This window comes from Molothrus aeneus, chromosome 9, assembly GCF_037042795.1.
Source record: "Molothrus aeneus isolate 106 chromosome 9, BPBGC_Maene_1.0, whole genome shotgun sequence".
NCBI classification, from domain to species: domain Eukaryota; kingdom Metazoa; phylum Chordata; class Aves; order Passeriformes; family Icteridae; genus Molothrus; species Molothrus aeneus.
Window position 1 is genome coordinate 16,459,334 of NC_089654.1, and position 17,659 is coordinate 16,476,992.

The 17,659-nt window shown below is 39.6% G+C and overlaps 1 protein-coding gene across 1 annotated transcript; it reads left to right on the top strand.

The window, feature by feature from the left end:
• The first annotated feature begins 268 nt into the window (after nt 1–268).
• CDC7 (cell division cycle 7) lies at nt 269–16,135 on the top strand. Its single transcript, XM_066555841.1, has 12 exons — nt 269–322; nt 1,851–1,956; nt 3,963–4,049; nt 5,765–5,900; nt 6,542–6,635; nt 6,737–6,879; nt 8,536–8,785; nt 9,327–9,422; nt 10,416–10,594; nt 11,063–11,145; nt 13,836–13,985; nt 14,958–16,135. Exons 2-12 carry the CDS (start codon nt 1,863–1,865, stop codon nt 15,332–15,334), a joined length of 1,689 nt encoding a protein of 562 aa, XP_066411938.1. The 5' UTR covers nt 269–322; nt 1,851–1,862; the 3' UTR covers nt 15,335–16,135.
• Nucleotides 16,136–17,659: the final 1,524 nt, after the last annotated feature.

A 17,659-nucleotide genomic window follows, 5' to 3' on the forward strand; every position in this document is an offset into this window, starting at 1 on the left:
GAGGTTGAGTTATTTCGCAATAACCACGGGTAGAAAACGAACTCTAAGGCACAAACACCGTTCCGGTGCCCAGGACCCGGCGGGCTGCTCCCGACCCTGGCGGGGCCGGGCCCCGGGGCGGGCGGGGGCACAGCCGCGCCCCGCCCCGCGCGCGCCGCTGCGGGAGGGCCCCGCCCCTCGGTCCGGCCAATGGCAGCGCGTCCTTCCCCGCCCGGCGCCGCCATTGGCCGGGGCCGCGGCTTCCGCCAAGGGTCGGGATTGGCGGCGGCGCGCGGGCGCGAAAGGTGGCGGCAGCGAAACCCCGGCGCGCGCCGGTGTCCGCGTGAGTGCCCCCCGCTCCCTCCCCCCCCCTCCCTCAGCCTCGCCCGTGCCGCCCCAGCACCGAACCGAACCGAGCCGGCACCGAGCCGCTCCTCTGAGGGGCCCCGCTCCGCGCACCCTCCGCCCCTCGGTGCCCGCCATCCCCGCGGGGGCGGCTCCCCTGGCCGGCCGGAGTGGAGCTGAGTGACGGCTCCACGCGGGGAGCCGAAGGGCCCCGTCTGCGTCCCGTGAGCCCCGGGGCCGATGGGGAAGCCCGCGGCGTGCGCTGGGCCCGGAGCCTGGCTGGCGGGGGCTGTCCCGTAAGGGCAGTGCCGAGCTCGGGCTGTTCCCGCTCGGTGCGGCCCTGGTGCCAGCACCGGCGTTCGGATGTGCGCCGGCTCTCGCTCGCCTGCAGCGGACGGCAGCTCTGTGTGTTAGCTTGCCGTGCTTGCGCTGCTGCTGAGGCCTGGTGGTGCGCGTTGGGAACAGGCCAACGTGCCTGCTGACCTCTAGCAGCGGGAGTGCCTACCTGTGAGAGACTGGAACCGCCTCTAATCCCGTTCCAGCAGCGTCCCAGGCCCGCTGCACTAAAGCTCCTGCAGAAAAACGGAGCTCCAAAGAGACGGCTCCTGCCTCTTGGCCCTGTTGTTGCACAAGGATGACAGTGTAAAGGGAGCTCAAATTCTTTGGGGACAAAATGTATTTCTGGCTCCACAGCTGAAACAGATGAATCCTTTCATCAGGAGTTTTTCAGAATTTGTTTCCCATGTGTGGAAAAGTTCATCCAGATCTTTAAAGGTTTGGCAAAGTAACAAGGAAGGAAAGTTTTTCAATGGAACCAGTTTTAGTAACTGTCAGAGCTGCTGCTTCCAGTCTTACTTATCACTGGTATTACTGCCCTGGGAGTCCCTGCCACTCTTTTGCTCCTGAAAAGGGATTATCAGTTTGTTTTTTTTATTGTACAGTACTAGTGGACTTTATTAGTTCACAGTTTTATGTAGTGTTTCCAAAATTTGGGAATAAGCATTTCAAAATAAGCATGTTCTGTTTTTCTTGTGGTGGGAGGGCAATGAATAATTATGTTTTGCTGAATTTATCTAGGAGGGAGAGATTTCTCATATGGAAAAGGTATTTTTTTCTCTTATAATTTCTTTCAGTCTTTCTGGCTTTCTATAGCTTTTGCAGTGTGCAGTGCAGCTATTTCTGTGTGCATCCATTCCTTGCCTTTCAAAGCAAACTTTAGGGAAAAGACAATGCTTTAATGCGAATGAGGAAACATGAGAGATGAAAATCAGCTCTATTTAAGCTTATCCTGCTAAAGTCTTCCTTCCCTTTCCCTCCCCCTTCTATCCTCATTGCTTTACTGGTTTACTGTTTCACTGGGATGGTGGGTGGCACTTTGTTTTAGGTAGCACAGAGGAACTCCCCAGACTCCCTGAATCTCATCTCAGGAACTGAGTGCAGGGCTAGGAAGTGTCTTACCAGATATGCTTGCTCCCCCAGGTGTCCAGAAGTGGCCCTCAGAGTCTTGGATTTTTTTTTTACTTCAGACTTGTTTTGTGATGGAGGCGGTGTTGAAGTCTCCCTGTGATGAACAGCACCCTCGGCAGGCTGAAGACTTCCACGGGAATCTGGAGCAGAACAGCAAGCTTTCAGGTGTCTGCTGAAAGAGGAATTGTCAACATTACATTTTGGTGTTGACAGGCTGCTTCATCACTTAGGGAAATTTCAGTATTGATTATAAGCCTGTCTCTATATAATCCTTTTATATAAAGAATTAATGAAATGAAAACATTTGAGGTGGCTTTTGATTTTAAGGTTATTCCTGCTGTTTGTGTGTTACAAAACTTCAGCAACAGTAGTTTTGCTAAACCTACTATTAATATATTACAGAACATATTATAAGAAGATACCAGAATAAAAAAAGCCAGCCCTTGAGAATAAAACTGACCAGACAAGTGCACAAACCCAGTATTTTGCCCAGATTGATGCTGAATACTGCTGGTATTGCTTTGCAAATATGAGAAGAAATCACTTTAAAATCTGCTCACAGAAAATGCTGGCTAATATTACTGGAATCACTACCCTGATGGCACAATGACTGTATGCTCTCTGTACCCAGTGAGGATTCAGGCCCCCAGAAGAGAGCGGGTGATGTTTACACTGCTGTCCTTCTGCATGGACAGTCACTGACTTGTTCCAGCACTTCTCTCTTTCACCCAAACCAGCTCTACTGAGCTCCTAATGCTGTCAGTGCCTTGGGTAGGCACTGCAGCCTCTGCCACCTTGCTTCAAATGGTCTGACAGCTTTAACTTTCTCCAGGGAGGAATCTGAATTCAGTGTTGGACAAAATGGGGTATCTGGCAGATTCTATAGCAGTTGCTGAGTTAGTTCTCCATGGTGGTTAGTATATGCCTTAGGAGTTTTTCATTCCTGAAATATTTCCCAAAATGTCTTAAAACAATTTGAAGAAGCAGAGAGAACAACTTAAAGGAAAAAAAAAGGAATGTACGTGGATAGTTAAGTGAGGCAGTAGGTTTCACTTCTCAGAAGCATTTTTAGTATGTTAGTTTTTATAAAATCTTGAAATAAAAAAAAATTGAAAGTGAAAGCTAACTATGACTTGAATTACTAGCTGATTTATTGGGGTTTTAGCAGGAAGAATGTTCTTGAGGCAGTTTTTGTTGTTGTTTAAAGTAAGCTACACAGAAGGCTAGAGATGCATGCTAATCTATGCTTTGGTTCTAGCACATCTGATTTTTAAAAACAGAATCTTATTGCTTATGACTTAATGCCCTGGTGGAACATGATCCATTTTGACATATACAATACATTACAATTTATCTGTTTATGTTAAATTTAATTTATTTATTTTTAGGATGAAAAATGTATACTCATTTGATTGACTTTTCAAATACCAGTTTGTGCTTAGTTCTGTATACTGTAATATTCTTTACCCCTGGCTTCACAGAAATTAGTCACAGCCTCTACACAATTGGTAGCTTCAAAGGAAGTGTATTCTTATGTGGGGTATAGAAAAGGCTTGAACAACAAGGATTTGTAAACTGAATGGAAAACTACATGATTTTTTTGAAATAATCCAGTACAGCATCCTTGTTGTGCCATCTAGTGATTGCAGCATGAAGTGCAGCAGCTGAAATGCAGAACAAACATGGGCTTGGGTGCCAGCTATTTTAAGTAACAGTGGGAAAGATCGCATTACCAATCTTAAAAATATCTAAAAAATACTGCTTTTTCTGCATTTGTGATTTGCATCTTATGGATTTGCACCTGTGCTTACAGAAATTGTTAGAGTTCTGCCTTTTGCAAAATTGCTGTTGCAAATGCCACATAAACATTTAGTGATGAGCTGTAGGTGTCCTACAAACCAGGCAGCTTTTGCCCTCTCAGAATCTGCTATATATCAGATAAGTAAAAAAAAATAGTTTAAATGTTGCAGCTTAGAAATGAGTGTGATGAAGAACAACAATATCAAGTATCCACATAGTAATGTCAATAGGATAGAATACCTTTGTGCTCTTCTTTCCTCTGTGTATGTGAATCCACAGTCCTATGAAGTGTAATTTGTGATCTCCAAAATAGATCAGATATTGAATCAAGTAATAAAATTTCTAACTTATTTTCCCCATTCTTCCCACAGCAGGAGTAAAAAAAGATATTGAAAAACTTTATGAAGCAGTGCCACAGCTTGTAAATGTGTTCAAAATAAAGGAAAAAATTGGGGAAGGTAAATGTTTCATTTTATCTTGCTTGCAGTTAAGATTTCTTTTGGCATTTCTAACTTAAAAAGTATAAATCTAAGATCCCAAATGGTCTCTGTAGGAATTCTTTCTGAGCACATAGGTGTATTAATTAGGAACACTTTCAAGCTATTTTTCTTGAATATCTGGTATATTAAAGCCTTTTAAAAAAAAAAAGCATTCCAGTTTTGGCAATTAAAAACTTTTTAGGTAGATTCAAGTAAATAGTCTTAAAAATCCATTCGTTTTTCTCCCTTACATGAGAAATCTACTTATGTGTAGCTGTGTTTTTGACATACTTAATTGGTGTTCCTTAAGTTAGCTTTGTTTCCACTAAAATCTCTTGGGCAGAAGTGGATGAGGAAACTGAAAGGTTGGAGCTGCTTTACTTAAAAAATGAACAATTTTTTTATTTTTGAAGACATACGGTATCAAAGTTTAGGATGCTTTTGTTCACCTTGCCTTCAACAAGACAGTGTTGCAAATACCTTAAATTAGTGTCAGCCATGACTATAAATAGATCCAGGTTCTTCTGAGCGTGGGATTTCAGCACTTTTTTAGATGCCTAAGAGTTTTTATTTCAAAAACCACCAAGCTACTTAAAAACCCCCAGCTCCATTCCCCACAGGAATGTAAAGTTAAAAAAAAAAAAAACAAAACTTTTTCCTATCATAAAAAATTTCTGGTTATGAATAATACTCTGATATTGCTCTTAGGAACAAACAGTGTTTTTTAAGAATACTATTTGCAGTACAACAGCATTATGAGAAAACAAGCTTCAACTTAGGATTCCACTCTGGAATCACTTTCATTTTAGCAGTTCTCACCACCAAAAATAATGTCTTAAGTCAAATTTGGTAACCCTTGTTGCTGCAATCACTTCTGTTGGAGGTGTGGGTCTCCAGGTTGTTTGGGATTTTTTTTTATGCTTGCATGAAGTATTTAGGTTTTGCTGGCATTTTGATGTATGTTTGCACTCAGGCTGTTGAACCAGCATGATGCAAACACCTTACTTAAAATGTAATCAAAAGTAATTTCTATTCTTTATTCATATGGAAGAACACTTCAACTTGTATGTTCAGATATCTCAGATCATTAGGATAAATTAACCTCCTAAGAGGCTTATTAGGATATCCTTAAAATGAAGTGGCTGGGTAAGCTATCATACAGGCTGAATACTCCCTTGCTCAAGCACGGGTATCACATTGGATGTGGTAAAATGCTCTGGGCAGATAAACAGTGCAGTGAGACATCATGTGGGAAGCCTTACTTTATAGATAAAGTACAGAATTAAGGAAAATGTAGCAATTTCAGAAGTGCTTTGAGTAGCACTGGCAGTGCTTTCCAGATTAGCATTATATATTCCTCTTACATTGTAGGGAGAGGAGGTAGATGTCAGATGAAAGTAAGCTACCTAAACAAGAAAGCAAATCAAAGATAGGAAATTTACATTCAAAGAGCACTGTGTCCCAGGCAAGTTAGACAGTGTTATATTTGCATTTTTACTGACATAAAAAACTTGTATACAAGATCAGTATATTCAGTAGTAGAAAAAAGGAACTGGATTTTTCTCTTCTAGAATCTGCTTTTGATGTAGTATCAAGTGTACTGCAGGATTGTGAACAGTCAGATCATTTCTGTAAAAATCTGCATTGACCTAATTAAAAATGTTGAAGACTGTGTTTTTCTCCTTTGTTTACAGGTACTTTTAGTTCTGTTTACTTGGCCACAGCACAGCTACAAAGAGGATATGAGGAAAAAATGGCTCTGAAACACTTGATTCCAACCAGCCACCCTCTGCGAATAGCTGCTGAACTTCAGTGCCTCACAGTGGCAGGGTACATAAACTAAAAAATTATGATTTTCATAACTGCTGAACATTGTCTCACTGTTCTGTATTTAAGTTTTGGCACTTGTCTTGATTTGTATTTAAACACACACAAATACATTCTTTTTCTTGAGAACAAATAACAAAAGGAGTGTCTTACCTGTAATGGATGCCCTTTGCTGCTAGTCTCAGTTTGGAGGGGTGCTCTATTTACCAGCTGAGAAATTCCATTATATATCTTTGTGGTAACAAAGTTCCAGCTCTGAAATGCTTGGAAAAAAGAATCACTTCATTAGAAATGTGGTTTTAGGAATGGATATTTGTTGATGGAGTGTGCTGAATAGCACTTTCTTAAAGTAGTAGGATCATGAAAGTTAGGGCCTATATTAATTGCAGTGGTAACTACAAACTACAGCCCCAAAGATAATCTGCAGAGTTCTATTCCAAACTGGAGAATAGAGCATAAAATGGAGTTCAAATGGAACATAGCTGTGAGCAGCAAGAGCACAAGTGCTGATTGCTGATAAGACTGCTGTCAAAATATAAATTAGGATTAAAAGAAAGCTTGACTGAAGTTTTTATTTTGAAAAAATAAAGGAAAATAGACATCCATCTTCTGTTCTTTGTTCAGTAATACTGCTTTTCTTCTAGGGGACAAGATAATGTTATGGGAGTTAGATACTGCTTTCGGAAAAACGATCACGTTGTTATTGTTATGCCATATCTGGAGCACGAGTCCTTCTTGGTGAGTCTCAGACTTCTGATATGTAGTAAAACATTTAATTAAAAGCAGATGCATAATTATTCTATAATTCTATAAATTACGGTATCCAAATATTCTTTCAGGACATTTTGAATTCCCTTTCCTTTGAAGAAGTGAGGGAATACATGTTTAATCTGTTTAAAGCGTTGAGGCGCATCCATCACTTCGGCATTGTTCACCGTGACGTCAAGCCCAGCAACTTCCTCTACAACAGGCAGCTAAAAAAGTGAGTCTGGCCACACTGTGGTCTCATCTGGGGATGTGTGCCTTGGCAGAACAGAGTCAATTAGGCTTTTAAGCTTCTTTCCTTCCAGCTCCATAACATGTGCTTAAATAATAAAGCTGAAAACGTGGGGTTTTATTTGTAAAATTTTTCTTTCACTGTTAAGGGACTTGAGAAGGGAAGGATTTTTTTTTTTACTTAAGGTAGTATCTGCTTCATAGAGTGACAAAGACCTGATAAAATGAAGATTTTACTACTGAGTAAAAGTACTGCATTTTCAAATAAGAATGAGAAGAATAAAATATGGGGGTTTTTAAATAAGAAAGTCAGTTATAACTTGTGGTGCAAAGAATGATCCTTGTACATTTTTAATAGTGGATAGAGTAAAACTGATACAGGTAAGATAGCTGGCTTTGGGCTGTTTTCACCTTACATTGAATGAATGTTTATAACTAGTAGAGTTGGCTCTTTTGCCTGTAAGTTACAAAATATAAAGACTGTAAAAAGTGAGGTACTGCTTCTTTGTGAAGAGCTGAACTAGACAGAGTGCTACAGTGCTAGCAGTCCTATAGTTGTATTTGTTAGCATAGTGCTTGCAAAGCTGAGACACTGAGGTATTGGAGTGTGTCCAAAACAAAGCACTGTAGCAGGATGCACATCCCCAATGTGGAAATGATAGGAAACAGCCTCAAGTTGCATCAGGGAAGGTTTAAATTAAATATTAGAAAAAAGTTATCAAGCATTGGAATGGGCTGTCCAGGGAAGTGGCTGAGTCACCATCTCTGGAGGAATTGAAAAGACCTGTAGATCCAGCACTTAGGGACACGCTTTTGTGGGACTTGGCAGAGCAGGGTTAACAGTTGGACTTGATTTTAAAGGTCTTTTCCAGCCTAAATGTTTCTGTGATTCTATGCAGTGAAAGTTTGTAGGGGAGATTTGATTGCATTTTGCTAAATCACAAGCTTAAAAGTTTGAGAAATACTGTTTTGTTTTTTTAATCTGTCAAAATGAACATGTACTGTCATCTTGTTCTTCCCACATTTTTTTGAGCCTTAATCTCTACTTTGTGTTTAGAGGTGTGGAGTTGAGTTTGAGACCTGGGGGACAGATAGATTGTCTCTGTACTGGTTGTAGCAAAAAATAATCCTTTTAGAGACAGATCTGAAGTGTGAACTAATGTAGCCTTACCTGTTTGAAGACTAAAGTAAATTCCAGTAGTATTTGCCAGAACTCTGTCAAAACTTTAAGCACTGTTGATCTGGTCTGTCTTCACTGCTACCTTTGTCCTGTGCCCAGGGGAATCCTGCACGAGTTGAGTCACTTGTACATGATTGCTGGCTGAAGGTTCAGGGCTGTAGGATTAGAAAAACTTCAGAAAGGAGTTGCTGGAAATATTTTTTTAACACCTTTGGAGGAAGGATGCACTTGATAAGATTTTGGGACAAGAAACAATGAACAATGGTGTAGGGTGAAAACATTGAGGAGATAGGTAAGATGGGTCAGTAGGAGGAGAAGGAAGAAAATAGGACTGTGATGCTGGCAAGAGTACAGATAAGCAACATTGAATGAAGTGTGAAAGAAAGATAAATAAGTAATGAATAGTAAATTGAATGACTAATAGATACTTTGTGACTCCTGATTCTGAATTTGTCTTTTCAGGTATGCCTTGGTAGATTTTGGCTTGGCACAAGGAACCCCTGATACGAAAATTGAGCTTCTTAAAACTGCCCACTCTGAAGACCAGCAGGGAAGTTGCTTGCAAATGAATCCCATTGTAACCTTGGGAAATGGGGTTTCTGTCAGTGTCACAGCACCCAAACAGATAGCTCAACAGTCAGCCTCAAAAGCAGCTGACAGAAGGTCCAGCTCACTTTCAAAAGTACAGATGAAACAAGGAAGAGGAGGAAAGGTTCTCAATCTCTTTCCTTAATGCTGTTGTATATGTTTAATGTGTTCCTTCATCCAACAGGGGGAGATGCAGTACTTGCACAGAAGCTGAGCCTGCACAGCAGCACAGTGTTCATATCTAAGGAGTCACTTCTACAAAACTATTGGCTTCATCATTATCTGTTAGATGTAATACAGGGCTGAAGGCATTATAAACCCTAACATGAGTTACTATTTAAACAGCCTTAAATCCTTTTTTAGAGACATGGATGGGGAAACTCCTCCCCAAGCCAATAATCATTCACCTATGTTTAGTTACTAGTTGCATAACAAGTGCAATACAGACTACACTTGGATTGTCTTGGGGGCACTTCAGAAGTGTGGTTTTGTAAACGTGTTTGCTGTTCTGTCTAGACCATGTTTCTTCATCCACAGTAACCTGATGCCTGAAAACTACTTACATGCCGCTGGTTTTGTTTTGTGACACTCCACACATTTTTGAACTGTCAGTACCCAGATGCCTGTTAAACAGGATCCTTACTGTCCTTTTTGTTGGTCTGTAGGAGGACTCTGTGCACCATTCTGTCCAGCGCTCTGTCTTTGGAGAGAGGAATTTCAATGTCTACAGCTCCACATACCAGGAGAACTCAAGCACAAAAGTAAGAAGTATTGACTCATCAGTAGGATCAATCTGCTGCATATTTAAAAAAGTATAGAACTGGTTGTTCTGGAAGACAGAGCACTGCTCCAGAATGCTGTGCAACTAAAAGGTTTTGAGCAGACTATTAAACGTGTCTTTCCTGAAAGGCTCAAAGAATTTTTCATTTCTGTTTGAGTCCCTTTTGAAGCTCCTAACAAGGAATTCTGTAGCTGTCTCCCTAGCTGATCTTGTTTGGATGCTAAGTTAATCTTTTTTCCTCTACATCTATCTGTGCAGCTAATCATAGAATCACAAAATAAAGTGAGTTGGTAGGGACCCTTGAGGATCATAGAGTCCAACTCCTGGCCCTGCACAGGACACCCCTAGAGTCACACTGTATGCCTGAGAGCATTGTCCAAACACTTCTGGAGCTCTGGCAGGCTGCTGCTGTGACCACTGCCCTGGGGAGCCTGTTCCTGTGCTAAACTACTTCCTACTTACCTTGTGAAATTTAAAAAAAAAATATTTTGCAGTTGAAGCTGAGGATAAAACTTGTAACTAATTTTTTTTGTAATCAGTATTTAATATGACAAGGGGCAAACCCCAACTAATTAGAGGGTTTGGTTTATGGTATTTTATTGTAGAACTAGAGTTAGTGTGTTGCTGTGTAATTTCATATTTTTTTTCTTATTTTCATATTGAGCCAAAAAAAATCTTGAAACACTATACTAACTTGAAAAATATTTGCCTTGTATCTTCAGAATATCTAATATATATTGGTTTTTCTGTAAACACTGAAAATGTCTTCTGCAAGGGAGGAAGTCAAGCTATCTAGAAAGTTCCAGTGTCTGTTTTATAGTAGTTTTGGTACTGTTAAAGAGGTTTGCCGTCTGTTTTAAAATTCTTCTTGTTCATCACCACCTGTTAGGTCAGTATTTTAGGAACTGTCCTATCTATATGTAAAGGAAGACTTCTTAAATATGTCACCTTCTCTAAAATATCTCCATTGCAGCTCCTAAAACAATCAAAGGTGATAGATGTTTCATCCAGGAAGTTAATAACAAAGAAGAAGATTATTTCTACCAGAACTGTGAGCAATGGGGCAGCCAGGAAAGCTGCCAGTGCCTGCCCGTTAAACCTGACCTGTGACTGTTATGCAACGGACAGAGTCTGCAGTGTTTGCCTTTCAAGGTAATTTGCTTTGATAATGTTGTAAAATTGTCTACTCTGCTGTCAAGCAAAGTCAGAAACTTAGATTTACTAGACTGCTGATTTAGTGTGAAAGATAGTATTTGATCTCTGCAGCCCTTAAAACACTGAGTATGCTCTTTTTAAACAAAAATAGTTGATAGAATTCATGGATTAGTTCACTGCTATCTGCAGCTAGAAAGATGCACTGGTAATTATTTTCTTGTTGTGTTTATTTATTCACCTACATGTGCTGTAGAAAATCACTTGAGTTAATTACAACACTTAGAAAAGTGTTCTAAATTCTGTCATTTAGTAGTTATCTAATAAGCCTAAATTATAGCAACAGTCAGAAATCAGGATGTTTACACATCTTACACAAGTATATTCTAAAAATAATAGTAAGTATTATTAGATTTAGAACTTACTTATCAGCTTCTACATTCTAATATTTTTGTCTCTTATTACAAGGCGTCAGCAAGTGGCTCCCAGGGCAGGAACACCTGGGTTCAGAGCACCAGAAGTATTAACAAAGTGCCCCACTCAGACCACAGGTACTGCCCAACAGACTCAAACAATGGCTTTTTTCACCTTTTCATCCTTCTCCTTTATGCATATTTTGTTGTCTTTTTTATGGGAGGATTTTTTTAACTTCTGAAATTCATTTGTCATCTTTCTAATGCTTTTCAGGTATTTCCTGATTTTAATTAAAAGTTTATTATTCAGAGGAAGAAAAATCTTGAATAAATCTTGGAGAGAGGGAGCATTGTTTAGCCTTTTCTAGGCAAGTTGTAACTTATGCTGCCATAGCAGGCATAATTAATGTTATAATTGCAAATGTGTTCTAGAAAGCATTATTTAATGACTTTTTATCATATTTTTTACTTTTTGCTAGTGGTTTAAGTAGATGGTGTATAATTGTCGTAATTTTTCTGAACTAAAATTTTAATTTCCCTGTTAAAATTTAATTCATAAGATTCAGTGGTTTGGGTAAATATTGGGACAGAGCAGAGGGATGGTTAATGCATTACCTGGTGCAAGCAAGGTGGGAGAGGTGGTGCCTACCTGCAGGATGGAGAACCAATAGGAGCAAAGTTACCCGTTAAATATTTGCTGTATGGCCAGGAGTTCTAACTTACAAAAAATACAAATATCCCCAAAAACTGGATTTAAAATATAAGGTTTAGCCATTTTTTTTCTGAATAGCTTTTGAGAAAGCTGTCAATTTTCAGTAAAGTATGTAAGAACACTCAAAATAGAATTATCAATATATTTGATCAGCTTATGCCTAGGTAGCTTACTGCTGTTTGGAACAGCATCTGTGCTGTGAGTATGACTGGGATTTCAAAGGTATGGCAGCTTGTTTGGAGTTCTTGTGCCTGTGCTGTAACAGCCAGCTTTATGGGCTAGCAGTCATCCAGAAATCTAGGACAAGTTTAGACAACCTCTGAATCTGTCTAGACAGAACTGAGGCAGGAAGAAGACGTACCTAGGAAATCTTGGACATGTGCTGGTGTTAAGCACGCTCTCAGATGGATCTCTGTTCTTTAGGGTAATGAGATTACAAAAAGGAGGGGCAAATCTAGACACCCTTGGGTATGGCACAGACATCCCTGGACTGAGTCAGTGGTGCTGAGCTCCTGCAGTACATCAACAAAGCCCTGAACTCAAACTGGGTACACTAATTTTTATGATACCATGTTTTATTTGAACTAGCAAGTATTACTGTCCACTTTCATTTGGGGCTGCTGGAGTCACCTCCTTGTACTCCTAGCAGTGTCACTCCTGGTTTTGGCCTCTGTGCTGACCCCAAGTTACTGGCTGAATCCAGGTGACTCTGCCCAGACCTACTACAGCACATCTGACCCAGGTTCACAGTGCTGGGAGTACAACCCAAACTCCCAAGCTGAGGCTACACAGGTCCAGTTCCACTTTCCCTTGATTTGTCCCTTGCTCCCCTTTCCTCACTAGTTGGGTAACACGCGACAATAGCATAGGGAGGAATCATGATTTTCATGTCATTCCACAAGATCTTGCACTCTGCTGATGATCACAGCTCTACTACAATTGTGGGGCCAGGATTTACTGCCCACTCAAATGGATAAAGCCTTATAATTTCAGCAAGAGTTACATAATTAAACCTTCTCAAAGGTCTTGACCTTGATTACTCCAGCTTACCCAACCACATCCTCAGGGGGATGCATGGCCCCTCAAACAGATAGTATTACTGTATCACTGTTGGAAAGATGATACTAAAACATTTTACAGGAACTGTGCAGAAGGCTGAAAACCTTTCCACTGTAAATTGTGCCAAATTATTAACTTGGATTTTTTTTTTAATAAAAGACATAAAATCTGGTTTTGCAACTAAAGTCAACCTAATACCTTTTGTCCAAATCAAAGTCCTGTGCTGAGTGTTTCTAATTAGAACATCCAAATTAATTACTGCCTATTTTGCTGCTTACTTTTTTCAATAGGACTAGGATGAATATGCCTCTATTTCCCAACTGTTAATTTTTCTCTTTGGAGTTTGAGATCCTTCAAACTTTCTCCTTCACTTTCCTTGCCATCTCTTAAAATGTGCACCTTAGTGAGCCAAAAAATTATGGCAGACAGGTATTCTTGTAACTTTCAGCACTGAAGTTTCCATCAGGCTTTGGCCTCTATCCCCAGAGTACTCTCTGTACTCTTCATAACACAATGAAAGTGATGAATAACTTTGAACTATTACAGTTTTTAAACTGCCTACCTTGTCAAGTGAGTTCATATGAGAGAAGAACAAAGTTCATAATAAGATCAGTTTCTTAGTACTGCCTACCTGCCAGCCTCAATCCCCAAAAAAATTTCACAAATATTTTTTATTTGTGACCCTTATATAGATTTTCTCCATAGAAAGTAAAGTTAAATATTTATCAAACCAGCCATTTCATTTGCCCCCCTCTCATCTTCCCAGGTAAAACAACTTCAAACATTGTTTTGGTTCATTTTAAGTTTAGCAAGTTAATGGAATTACTCATATGAAAAAACTCCCTCTGCATTAAAGTAGGAAATTATTCTTCAATCTAATTACAGAAGTTTCCACTATTATCTGAAGTATTATCTGTGTGACCAAAGTCAAGAAGTACTTCAGAACATAACTTTTGCTCATAGAAACTTTTCAGATCATAATTTATTTTTAAAGTTGAGATTGTGTTTGTGATGAAATTGTGAGTTTAGTTATTAATAAATTTGCTTTCCTTTGCAGCAATAGACATGTGGTCTGCAGGAATCATATTCCTTTCTTTACTCAGTGGACGGTATCCATTTTTCAAAGCAAGTGATGATTTAACTGCCTTGGCACAAATCATGACAGTTCGTGGATCCAGAGAAACCATTCAGGCTGCTAGAACTTTTGGTATGCAAACCTTCATTTTAGGGGAAGGGGGGAAATGTTACTTAATACTGTGATTTACAATCAATTTTTTTTTGTGTAAATAAATATATTTTTAGGTTTGAGAGTAATTTTGGAAGTAAATCACATTTTTTGAAGTGTATATTGAGAGACTTTTTAGACAGTTTTGTGTTTTTCTGTCTTTTACAGTCTGTGTATGGGGTACTTTATGTCATAGTTTTCCCAGCCTGCCTACTGCCTTTCACTAAGTCAGGGCTACTTGAGGTGAAGTATGCCAATGAAATGTTTCCTACTGGCATTTGGTTAGAATTCTTAAGACAGTGTTTCTATTTCTACAAAATTTGGCCTGGAGGCTTAAGTCAATGTGACTTAAAATTTAGATGATGTAAACCTTCCTTTTCCCCCACCCCTTTCCCCAGAAGGCCTAGTAAAACAAACAAACAAACAAGCTAAAAACCCAATACCCAACAGCTGGCCTGTTTAAAAAAGACACAATCACCACAAAACACAAAATATCCAAATAACCATTCCCCTAATTGCTTGCAGGCTAAATGCTGCAAGCACTTGCTACCTGAATGTGTAACTGCAAGCATCACTTTTCATTCTCCAGACAGGGGTGTAAAAATCAGGGTATTTAATTATCTTCAGTTCTGTTTAAATGACAGTGAAATGCAAGTTGGTGTACAGAGCGGCTGACAACCTGTCACTACGTAACTTTACATAACCCAAAGCTCTTTGTTCTTTGAGCAGAACTGAGATGATGACCCCTTCCTTCTGACTCTCAGGGGTTGCTGGCTGCTTCTGTAGCAGCAGGGCTGGTGTGGAGGCACAGGGGGCTGGATTTGGTTCTTTGATAGATTTGTTTTTCTTTCATGCTGGTTATAATTTGAGACATGAAGTTTCTCTGAAACGGAAGTTACAGTTGCACAGAAAGTATAATAAAATGTGGCTTCCTGTACAATTTTTTTTCCCTAGGAAAATCAGTTGTGTGTACCCAAGTTGTCCCAACTCAAAACCTACGAACCCTCTGTGAAAAGCTGAGAGGAACAAATAGCAGCTGTAAGGGATCTCAGGGGGAAGGGCCCAGCAGGTCTGAAAACAACACAGCTCTGTCAGTTGCAGCAGACAAACCCTGTGCTCCTGAGACACTTGGAAAACAAATTCAACACTTACAGAGTCTTCAGGAAGGTGATGGTGCTTTGGAAATGAAGGAAAATGACATGAAAGGATGGGATCAGGTTCCTGATGAAGCCTATGACCTACTTGATAAGCTACTAGACTTAAACCCTGCAACAAGAATAACTGCAAAAGAGGCTTTGCTGCATCCTTTTTTTAAAGACATAAGGCTCTGAGAAGATAACTTACTTTGTTATTCCTTTCATATGTTTTGTGTAGAAATGAAATACTGAGGCAGTTTTACCTTGTTGCCCTCAACATTTACGCTCACTGAAATAAGGTCACACTGTGCTCTGAACTACTGAAATTTTGTCTTGTACAGTTAGACTGCAAATGTCAGTTTAAGAAATACTTGCAGATGCAAAAGTTACATAAACATCACTAGTGTCTTATCCTAGGACACTTCTGAGAGGTTATTGCTGTGTATACCTGTTCTCTAAAAAAGTTAACTTTGATCAAAAACAACAAAGAAAAAAGAGTTTCATAAGATCTATGCTTAATTCTCGAGATATTCCCTTAAAATTTACAAGTTTGCCTTAAGGTAAGACTGAAATAAGAAAGTGTTTGAGATACTTTTTTCTGTACTTGCAAATCTCTGCTTTGTTCCTGTTTGGTACATGGGGGACTGAAAATGGAACAAAGAGTATTCATTTTGTTCAGACTATTTTCAGAGAACAGTATTACTTTGGGAGTGTTGCTAGAAGAAAGGCCAGGTGCTGGAGATTACATCATCAAAAGAAAAGCATAACTTTTAAAAGTACATTTTTGTCCCTGTCTGGTCTTTGCTACTTAGGAAATAGTAATAAATGCAGTTACTCATTTTGCATGTTTCCTCAGTGCCATGGGTAACTGCCAGTGTTCCACAGCTGCTGCCTTCAAGGATGTCGAGTGCCAGGCATAGGTTTGATTTCTGTTCTAGAAACTGATTTCTTAAAAAATGCTTGTTCAATAAATGATTTGGTTTTATAACTTCAGAAGCTTGTCTAGAGATGCTTCTATAAAACTCAGGTAAGGTTTTCCTGTAGGATGTTTCTGTTCAGGGAGTCTTCCACATTGGTTTCCTGCATTCCTTCCTCAGTGATAGAAGCCACTTGGGATAGCTCTAGTGCGTATGGCTCTTATAGCAGACCTATCCTAATTATCAAGGAACTCTTAGCACAGAGTTAGCTAGCTGTTTTCTGGTCCTGAGGAGGAAAATCCCACACCTTCAATATGCAAAGTAAGCTACATCACATCCAACAGAAGTTTCTCTAAACCCCTTGATGATTCTGGAGACTGAAACATAATACAGTGTTTTTCCATATACATTTCTTGAGATGCTGATGGAGTTGCTCTAAGAGGTTCTTTTAATAACTCCTGTAAAAGCCTTCTCATATGAGCTGATAGTTATGACAGTGCAAAGATCCTGACCAGGACTGGGGCTGAAGAGACAAGATTTCAATATTTTCAAAATCTTGAATACATAGAAAATAATGGTAACGTTGCTCTGTTTCTGGCATCAGCTGTTAGGGGAAAAATATTTGCAGATGTCAGAATATTGATTGCAGAAAATCTTGAAACCCTCAAGACCCTGGGGCCCAGGTCTTGTAATTTTTGCTGTTTATATAATTTCAACACAGCACATCACTGGGAAATTATTTATCTAAAGGAACTGTGGCCAAATTTGGCAAGCAATGCTGTCTGCCAGTGTCTGCAGATGTATTGTTTCCTCCTACATTCACTCGTGCTGTCTATGGGCTTATGAGAGCACCAGCTGACAACAAGCAAAAATATGTCAGCTATCTCTTGTGAGCTTTCAAGCTTTCCCTGCTAACAACCTTCAGCAGCTCCTCTCCTCAGACCCACAGCAATTAAACTCTGCATTGGTTTAAAAGCCAAAAAGGAAAAATCATTGCTAATGGTATTTTTACCAAAACACTGAGGGTAAATGAAATTTGTAAGGAACAGTTCTAAGCTCTGCGTATTCCATAACAAGCTGGAAAAACACATTGGTATTCCTTTTTCCAGTCAGCTATTTAAAATGTGGAGAATTCTTGTTTCAAGTGGAAGGATGAAGGATGAAGTAAAAAGAAAAGTGCGCTTGAACTAGCATATGCGAAGGAAGTAATTTTTGCCACACTCTACAGAAGAAAGCCAGAAGCAAAACGTTAAATGCAATGGGCTCTTACAGGGACCAAAAAAAAAAAGAAAGAAAAATATGAAGGAAAAGAGCAAGAAAACACTAGGGCTGAGCAGTGGTTGCCACTAGATTTTCTGCTTCTCTCTGCTGTGTCTCTAAGAATCTCTAAAAACCATAGGTAAGAGCCAAGTACTAAGATTCCTTTAAAGTTTAAATACATGATTTGAGATATTTATAAACTGAACATGAATCTTGTACCATGAGAGCTGCAATTAGAAAAAATTCTGCACAGAAATTACATTGCTTCAACAAATGTTCACTGGTTGTGAGGTCACAGCTGGGTGAGTGTTAAGTTCTGGACACCATCTATGACAAGGCTAGT